Below are 9084 nucleotides of genomic sequence, written 5' to 3'. Positions count from 1 at the left end.
GCGCCGAAGGCCGGTGCGCACGGTATCCGCTGCGCGGCCGCGCGGTGGTGACCGGTGCACCCGCACCAGTGTGCGCTCGGCGGCCGCCAGGCTGGGCCTGCGCCTGCGGTTCGGGCGACGCAGCGGGGCCTTGTGACGGGGCGGGGTCTAGGGCGGGGCCCGGGGCGGGGCTTAGGGCGAGCGGTGGGGCTGGAAAGCCGGGCTTTCTCCGTGCGGACCAGACCCGCTGTACCAGTCCGCGGCCACCTTGCCTGCTAGGCTTCGGGTCCCAGACCCGAGGCCCGCGCCCCGCGCTGTTTGCCGAGCAATAGGGTCGGACCGTGGGAGCTGAAAGCCTCTGGAGGCAGAGGCCTGGCCTGACCAAATTGGCTCTCCGCTCAGGGAATTAAATTTCTTCCTAAATCCAGGATTTGCGGAATTTGCCGAAGACTCTCCATCCCTTCTTGGGCTTAAAATGCAGTGTTTACTTTCCCTTTTTATCCAAGTTTATCCCAGATCAAGAGGCCTAGTCGTTTAATTGCCCCATTCTCTCTACCAACCCAAACTCTGCCAGGCTCCATACTAGAGACTCTTTATCCTCCCTTGTCTTCATCACATTGAGGCCTAGAGATACTGCCAGACTGGAGCCCACGTTACCTCCCCTTGACTCAGAGGTCTTCCTGAGGGAATGCTGACTGCCATAGCAGCACATCCTCTGCTGCAGCGCCTCTCCACCTGGGGCCTTGGGACCTCACTGTGCTCTCCCACCCCTGGCCCACTGACCTCTCCCAGACACCGAAATGACTGGAAAAGTCTCTTGTTTTGTGCCCATGGTGTGCTGGTTCAACGTATAGCAACTAGATCTAGTGAGGGGAAGCCCTGGCTTGTAGCTTTTGCTCATGCTCATGGTGTAAAGACCTTCACAATGGCTGGTTTCAAGCTGTCCGGGTTTCAGTCCGGGTTTCATAACCAGTTCATAGAAATTCCTGAAAGTTGAACAACACGGTGGTAGGGTGAAGTGTACCTGTAGCAGGTCCTCTGCAGTCGGAATTGGCATAATAAGTAACATGTGATGAGTTCTTCAAGAAAAGGGAAAGTGGAGCAGGCAAGAATGGAAACAAACACATACAATTTGAGGGACCCTCTTTAAGAAAAATAAAATTATAAATACAAAGTTAAGTACAAGGCTTTGAAAGGGGCCTGGGCAAGTCAGAGGTCCTTAAGAGTTTTTAGGTTTACATTAAATCTGCCACTAAAAGCAGGGCAAAGGAGGTCATGGGAGAGGGATGGCTGTGTGGCACTGTGAGGAATGCTGGACCAAGCACAGTGAAGGGCTAGTGCCAGGGCACTGAGGCAGGAGTGGCCTACAGCTTTAGAGGAAGAGCTGAGAGGCTGGAACCTGAGGATAAGGGTTTGCAAGGAGGCATGGGGCCAGAGAGGGGCCTGAAGCCTGGTCAGGCACAGATGGGCAGGTCCCCAAAATAATTTTGGCCTTGACTGTTACTGACACTGGGAGCTGCAGCAGCTACTGCTACCACTTTACAAGGCTCACCCTGCCTCCTCTGTGGAGTACTCATTATGGGGGTGGGTGAGAGTGGCAGAGGGAGATTAATTAAGAGGTTAGTGTAACCACCCAGCAAGAGATGCTGGAGGCTCAGACCAGGGTGGGGGCAACAGCTGGAGGTGCAGGCTGGCCAGGGTCCTCAGCCTCCTAGAGGAAGGAACAGCAAGGCTAGGACTGGGTTTTGGTGGGCTGAGGGGTGAATGGGATATGGAGAGCAGTAGTGCACATAACTCTTTGAGAGGCTAGAAGCAAACGAAGTTTGAGTGATGTGAGAGTGTGGATTCTAAAGACACAACCTGAGTGCGAGACCTGATGTTGTTATGGACTCTGTACCTCCATTTCCCCTTCTGTGGTGAAGATTAGTGACAGCAAGTTATGTAGCACAGGGCCTGTCACCTTCTGGGGTTATGCATGATGACAATCACGATGATGATGATAATGTGAGACAGCAAGATTGGGTGGGTGTGCAGGCTGGAGAGAAAGCTGCAGGAGTGGGTCCCAGTAGGGAAGTCGGAGGAAGGTGGTGCTGGGATGTGAGCTCTTGTAGGTCAATGTTGGGGAGCTGTTTACACTCAGTACTTCCACAATGGTGGAGGCCTGCGCACCTGGAACATGATTTGGGAAGGTGGCTGGGGAGACTTGAAAGCCAGCCTCAGTCACAGGCAGGCCTGGAGACCAAGTACTGTGCATGCTGAAGATGGGGATGACACAGGCTTGGAGCTCCTGGTGGAGGAGGGCAGTAACTCAGACCCCTTAGTGGCTTTAGTGAGGAAAGTGGCCATTTCACGAACTCAGGAAGAAACCAGAGGACACTCCTGTCCACCCTGCCAACCAGGGGCTGGTGTGGGCCGGATGGAGCCAGCAGACTGCGCTGGCAGGAAGATACTGAAAGGTCCAGCCCAGCCAACACCTCGTGGTCAACTGGGGGTTAAGCACCTGAAATGAAGTACTTAGGCCCCAGAACTGAGGGCCCAGCTCCTCCCACCCTCCTTGCTTCTTTCAGTTTCACTTTTGTTTTCCTGTCCGGCCCTTCTGCCTGCGGAGCAAGATTCACTGTGGAGCAGGCCATGAAGTCCTGACCGAGGGCATGGGCTGAGACTGTCCAGTGGCAAGGGTGGGAGTGTAAGTGCTGGATATGGGGCTGCCCACAATGGGGGGGTAACAAGGGAACGCTGTGGAGGGACCTGGGGAGGGGGCAGGATCAGGAGAACAGGCTGCTTCCCTACCCGCGTTTCCTGCCATCCCAGGGTTGCGATGGCGGAGGTGGAGGCAGAGGCCGAGAAGGGAGTGGCAGTGGAGGTCTGTGGACTGTCCCCCGACGTGCCTGATGAACTGCTCACTCTCTACTTCGAGAACCGCCGACACTCCGGAGGAGGACCTGTGTTAAGCTGGCAGAGACTTGGCTATGGGGGCATTCTCACCTTTCAAGAGCCCGCAGGTGAGGGGTCTGGGTGAAGGGACAGTCTGGGTGCCGTGATGTCCCAATGCTCTGACATTGCACCTTGCCCTTGCCTGCAGATGCCGAGAGGGTCTTGACCCAGGCAGATCATAAACTATATGGTGCTCGGCTGACGCTGCGGCCAGCCCCTCCACGTGCCCCCACACGCCTGCTGCTTCAAGGACTGCCCCCTGGTATTACGCCTCAGCTCCTGGAGCAGCACGTCCAAGCCCTGTTGTGCGCCTCTGGGCTCCCAGTGCAGCCTTGCTGTGCCTTGGCCAGCCCCCGGCCAGACCGAGCCCTGGTCCAGCTGCCCAAGCCTCTTTCTGAGGCAGGTGAGAGGCGGGACTGGGGCTGAGGTGCTGGTTAGGGGAGATGCTCTAAGCTGACTTGCACACTCCCCACAGATGTCTGTGCCCTGGAAAAGCAGGCCCAGAACCTGGGCTTAGAGGGAGCCTCAGTGTCCCTGTCCCGGGTGTCCCAGACTCGTGACGTACGTGTGGTAGAGGGCACTGCCTCTGTGGACTTGCTGCTGCTTGAGCTGTACCTAGAGAATGAGCGCCGCAGTGGCGGGGGGCCCCTGGAGGGCCTGCGCAGCCTGCCCAGGCACCTGGGCACCATCGTCTCCTTCCAGCAGTGGCAGGGTAAGTGGGAAAGGATGGACCCAGCTGGCCCCCCTCTCCTGCAGAAACCTGATGGGCTTTCTGTCCTCTCTCTTCCTCCAAGTGGCTGAAAGGGTTCTCCAGCGGGACCACTGGCTGCAGGACTCAGAGCTGAGCCTTGTTCCCCACTATGATGTACTGGAACCTGAGGAGCTTGCCAGTGACGCCAGTGGAGGGGACCATCGATCTGAGCTGGGATTTAGGGCTACCAAGGATGCTCTCCTGAAAGCTAGAGGGCTGGCAAGAGCACTGAATGATACAGAGACTGTAACAGTGGGCTCTGGGGAGGCACCAGAGCAATCAGAGGCCTCTCTGAGGACAGATTCCTTGGGATCTCTGGGACAGGCTGGGCCAGTCGACTCAGGGCCTTTAGGGTCTCTGGAGCAGAAAGGGCTGCTGACCCTGAGGCCTGTGGGGTTGCCGGGACAGGAAGGGCCCAAGAGCCTGGGGGCTATAGATTCTCCAGGCCCAGTGGAGATTTCACCCATGGGGTTGCTGGGACAGGAGGGCTTGATGGAAACTGTCGTGGACTCACCAGGGCAGAAGGGGCTGGTGGATCCAGTAGAGATTTCCATGGGGTCTCTGGAGAAGACAGGGCCAGTGGGCCCAGGGTGTGTGGGGCTGTCAGGGCAGGATAGCCAGGTGGAGATGGTACTGTCGATGGAGCCAGGGGCAATGCGCTTCCTGCAGCTCTATCATGAGGACCTCCTTGTGGGCCTGGGAGATGTTGCCCTCTTCCCCCTTGAAGGATCGGATGTGACTGGCTTTCGGGTGAGTGACCCCTCAGGATTCCTCACTTTTGGCTCCCTTCTCCCACTGGGGACTCTGAGTCCCTTTCCTATATCCTAAGCTTGCCAACTGTCCCTTCTCCCTGGCCCTGCAGCTCTGTGGAGCCCTGGCCTCCTGTCAGGTGGCCGAGGAGTTTCTGCAGAGCCTGCTGGGCAGCATTAGCTGCCATATGCTGAGCCTGAAGCACCCAGGCAGCACCAGGTTTCTGCTGGGCCCAGAAGGACAGCACCTTCTTCAGGAACTGGAGGCTCAGTTCCAGTGTGTCTTTGGGACAGAGCGTCTGGCCACAGCTATCCTGGACACAGACCCTGAAGAGGTAAAGATGGAGTCCTCCTGTCCCTCCCCTCTCTTACACCCTAGCCACCAGGGCCTCATCTACCCTTGCCCAGAGGTCAGTGGTTCTGACATCCTCTCCCTACAGGTGGACCCCACTGAGGACCTCCTGGTCCTCCCCAGCCGTGCCCACACCTTGTGGCCCCCAGACAGTACAGGCAGTGAACAGGAGAACATGAGCCTGGGTAGGACTCCCTGGGAACCCTCAGAACACCCTGTGGCCCTTGCTTGACCTCTCCCTCTACACTGCTCCATTTTCCCACCTACCTAGTTACCCTTCCCAGGTCCACCCTGTGCCCTCCAAACTCCTATCCTCCGTGCTACCTTGGCTGGGCCCAACCCCTAACCCAGTGACCTCTCCCTGCTCCCAGAGGAGGTCCGAGAGCTGCTGGCCACTCTGGAAGGCCTGAACGGGGAGGACTATCGGCCTCTGGAACTAGGGGAGAGGGAGCCTGAGGAGCAACCAGAGGAGGAGGCAACCCCAGGACATGAGGAGAAGGAGCCTGTGGCCCCCAGCACGGGGGTGGGTGGGCAGCTGGAAGAAGAGGCTGAGCTGCAGCTGGCCCTCCACCGGTCTCTGGAGCCTCAAGGCCAGGTTGCTGAGTGGAAGGAGGCTGCTGCACTTCAGCAAGCCCTGGCCCTCTCTCTGCTGGAGCAGCCCCTGTTGGAGGCAGAAGAGCCTCCAGGTGGGGAGACTGGTAGCAGGGCCCTGCTGGTGGTGCATGTGGCCTTTGAGCAGGATATGGATGAGTTAGAACGGGCACTAGAGGCTGGCTTAGAGGGATACCTTTGGGAGGAGACGGTGGGGCCCTGGGGCCACATGCTGTCTACAGAGCTGCGTGCTCGCCTGGAGCAGCGTCATGGTGTGAGTGTTGCCTTACGTGGTGACTGCACCATCCTCCGTGGCTTTGGGACCCAGCCCACCCGTGCAGCCCGCCACTTAGCAGCACTTCTGGCTGGTCCCTGGAATCAGAGTTTGGCTTTTCCCATGACAGCTACAAGCCCTACCTGTGAGTCTGCATCCTGGACTGAGGGAGGTTGGGTTGGAATGGCTGTCAGGGGCTAGTGCCCTAGGCATGGCCCTGATCCCCTTTCTTTCCACATGTTAGTGCCAGGGCAGAGACTGATGGAGCCCTTGAGCAGGCTGGAGCATCTGGCAGAGAGCACCAGGGAGTTCCAGGAGGTCGTGCAGGCCTTCTATGACACCCTGGACACTGCCAGCAACAGAATCCACATTGTCCGAGTAAGTCCATGCCCTGTCTATCTGACACATGGCCTCCTGTGCTCTTGGCACTATTAGCACCTTGCAGAGTCTATGGGCTATTACTCCCAACTACATCGAGGTCAAGCTGGAAGCTAATGGGATCCCCAGGTCCACATCCTGCCCAAAGGGCATTCACAAAGACTAGATGGGGGAGACAAGAGGACATAAAGTCTGAGGGCCCTGGGATCTGACAGGTCTGAGTGAAGGTCCTCATTCTGCCACTTATGGCCAGGTCACCAGGGACTGTGGGATCCTCTTCATGCCTCAGTTTCTTTATCTGGAGCATGATGTGATGATGCCATCTTGTGGTCATTGTGAAGATTACTTAATCCATAAATGTACCTTTTGCTGTTCTGGGGGCTCTTCTACCTTCAAAGAGGGCCACTTCAACAGGGAAAGGGGTAGGGCTCCCTACAGTTTGGCAGCTTCTTCCTGCATTCTTGCTTGCTAAATTTGGCAACCCTGAGCATGAGCACATTTCAGAAAAAGTTGGAAACAGTGGGGAGCCAGAGTGAAACTCTAGGAACTCCCAGCTTGTCTAGGCTGGTGAAGGAAGAAGAAGCTGAGAAGGAGGAGCAAGGGAGGCCATGGAAACATGAACCCATGGGGTCAGGGTAGGCTATGGGGGAGTGTCAGAGAGTAGTGGAGTCCAGAATCTGCATTACCTGAAGGAGGGACTGAGGAAGGAGCGTGAGTTGAAATGCTCTGCTGTAAGTTAGTTGAGGGTGAGGGAGTGGGGAGTAAATGGACGCGAGGGCAGGAACAACTCTGGGAGTAAGCTGGAGGGAAAGACTGACAGGAGACAGGTTTGCCAGCTGGGAAGACTCAGGGTGCTCATAGCTGAGGGGAAGGAATCCACAGAGAGGGTTGTCCGCAGACAGGTGAGAAGGAAGGGACAGTGGAGAACTGGGGTCCCTGTGCTGGTGAGACTGGGTGGGGTTCTCTCTACTCTTGATGCTCAGTGTTGTGAGTGGGAACAGCAGCATCAACCTCTCGTTGTCCCCACACCTGGCGCAGTCACCCTCCTACCCCTCTCTGTCACCACTACTACCACCACCATTACCATCACTACCACCATTATCATCACCACCACCACCATCAACATCATTACTACTGCCACCACCACCCCTCACTACCACCACCACCATCATCCCCATCACCACCACCAACTCCCCACCGTCATCAATTTTATCCTGACTAGTACCAACCACTACCACCCAGATGCACTGTGCTCATATCCTGCTGGATTTGTTCATTATATAAACTTGGTTCTTCTGGCAAGCACCTTTGTGACTTTAGATTGTACACTTGAATTTTTTTTCACTTGACAGCTTTGGAAACTTTTTTGCTTCCTGCATGGAAGAAGAGGAGAATGGGCCTCCCTTTCCTCTGTTTTGCCTCTTCCTTTCCCTTCCATCTCACAATTTAGTCAGTTATTTGATTTTTATTATGTGGCCAAGGTTTACAAACAAACATCATATTATATTCTGTAACTATCATGAAGCCTCCATGCTTGGGCCATAGGTTGATAGACATACTATGATAATGAAAAAATATTTATCAGTGAACCACAGAGAAGGAAGTGAAATCCTAGTTTTTTTTGGTTTTGAGTCAGAGTCTCACTCTGTCACCTAGGCTGGAGTGCAGAGGCACACTTACAGTCACCACAGCCTTGACCTGCTGGGCTCAGGTGATCCTTCCACCTCAGCCTTCCAAGTAGCTGGAACTATAGGCACATGCCACCACGCCTGGCTAATTTTTGATTTATTGTAGAGATGAGGTCTTGCCAAGTTGCCCAGGCTGGTCTCAAACCTGTGGGCTCAGGCAAGCCTCTCACCTCGGTCTCCCAAAGTGCTGGAATTATAGGCGTAAGCCACTGTGCCAGGCCAATTTTTTTTTTTTAATTTATAGTAGAGATGAGGTCTCGCCGTTTTACCCAGGTTGGTCTTGAACCCCCTGGGCTCAGGCAATCCTCTCACCTCAGCCTCCCAAAGTGCTAGGATTACAGGCTTGAGCTACTGCGTCCGGCCTGAAATCCTAGTTATTAAAACTTTGTTGCATGAGAGATAGTGTTCTAAGATTCAAGGCATAATGGCTCCTGTTCTTTTTTTCTTTCTTCATTTTTTTCTGGGTCATGCTTGACTGCTGGGTTACTCTTTGTGCTCACTTGTGACTCTTTTGCATAGATTCTTCTGTTTAGTGGGAGTATCTGCTTGAGTGGATGGTAAACATCTTTGACTTTTAAATTTATATTGCCTTTTACAATTAGAAGCATCTTGCAACTATAGTTTGATATTGGTATAAACTTTCTGTGTTCTTGCATGTCTTAGTATGTCCTTAATCTGTCCTCACTCTTCATTAATAGTTTGTCTGGATATGGTATTCAGGTTGAAAATGTTTCCCTCAGGTATTTGAAGACACTGCTCTTTTTCTTCCTTCTTAAAATTTTTTTTCTTGAAAAGTTTAAAAAAAACAATCTCTCCATGATTTCTTAGCATCTGGTATTCCCAGTGTAAGAATGTGAGCTGTTTTCCCATTTGTATATTACCCTTGTTTTGTGTGTGTGTGTGTGTGTGTGTGTGTGTGTATGTGTATACTTGTAGATTTTTCTTTCACTTTGAAGGTTGAGGTTTCTTGGCAGATAGGTGACAGAGGCATGTCTTTTCCCATTGTCCTTCTTGGCATTGTGTGGATCCTGTCCACCTGAAGATGCTCCTTCAGCACAGGGAAGCTGTCTTCCCTTGTGTGCGCAGGTGCTTAGGCCCCTGTAGAGCTCTTGTTATGAGGGCTCAGACCTCATGCTCCCTCCCCTCTTTCAGAATTCTCTTCTCTCTTCCTTTAGCTCTGCACTCTGGGTCAATTCCTGAACTCCATCTAGACCCACTAGCTGAGTGTTTAGCTTTAACCATTTCATTATTTGGCTCACTCACTGAATTTAGCTCAGCAGTCCCATTTTTAATGTAAAAAACTTTTATTTTCAAACTTTTTTTTTTTTGAGTTGGAGTCTCACTCTGTTGCCCAGACTGGAGTGCAGTGGCCGCTCCCGGCCACCGCA

The 9084-nt window shown here is 54.0% G+C and overlaps 1 protein-coding gene across 1 annotated transcript in view; it reads left to right on the top strand.

Annotated features, from left to right (window-relative positions):
* The first annotated feature begins 1969 nt into the window (after positions 1-1969).
* The window catches only part of PARP10 (poly(ADP-ribose) polymerase family member 10), a 9058-nt gene continuing 1943 nt past the window's right edge, over positions 1970-9084 (top strand). Inside the window, exons 1-9 of the mRNA XM_008056732.2 lie at positions 1970-1983; positions 2710-2981; positions 3062-3316; positions 3389-3625; positions 3708-4414; positions 4527-4748; positions 4854-4950; positions 5137-5775; positions 5875-6008. Of these exons, the coding sequence (XP_008054923.2) occupies positions 1970-1983; positions 2710-2981; positions 3062-3316; positions 3389-3625; positions 3708-4414; positions 4527-4748; positions 4854-4950; positions 5137-5775; positions 5875-6008 (2577 nt within the window). The remainder of the gene's footprint in view (positions 1984-2709; positions 2982-3061; positions 3317-3388; positions 3626-3707; positions 4415-4526; positions 4749-4853; positions 4951-5136; positions 5776-5874; positions 6009-9084) is intronic.

This window comes from Carlito syrichta, unplaced genomic scaffold (assembly GCF_000164805.1).
Source record: "Carlito syrichta isolate Samal-C Ts95f unplaced genomic scaffold, Tarsius_syrichta-2.0.1 Scaffold302450, whole genome shotgun sequence".
Taxonomy (NCBI): Eukaryota; Metazoa; Chordata; class Mammalia; order Primates; family Tarsiidae; genus Carlito; species Carlito syrichta.
The sequence above is the reverse complement of the archived record's forward strand: the minus strand, read 5'-3'. Positions and strand labels throughout refer to the sequence as shown.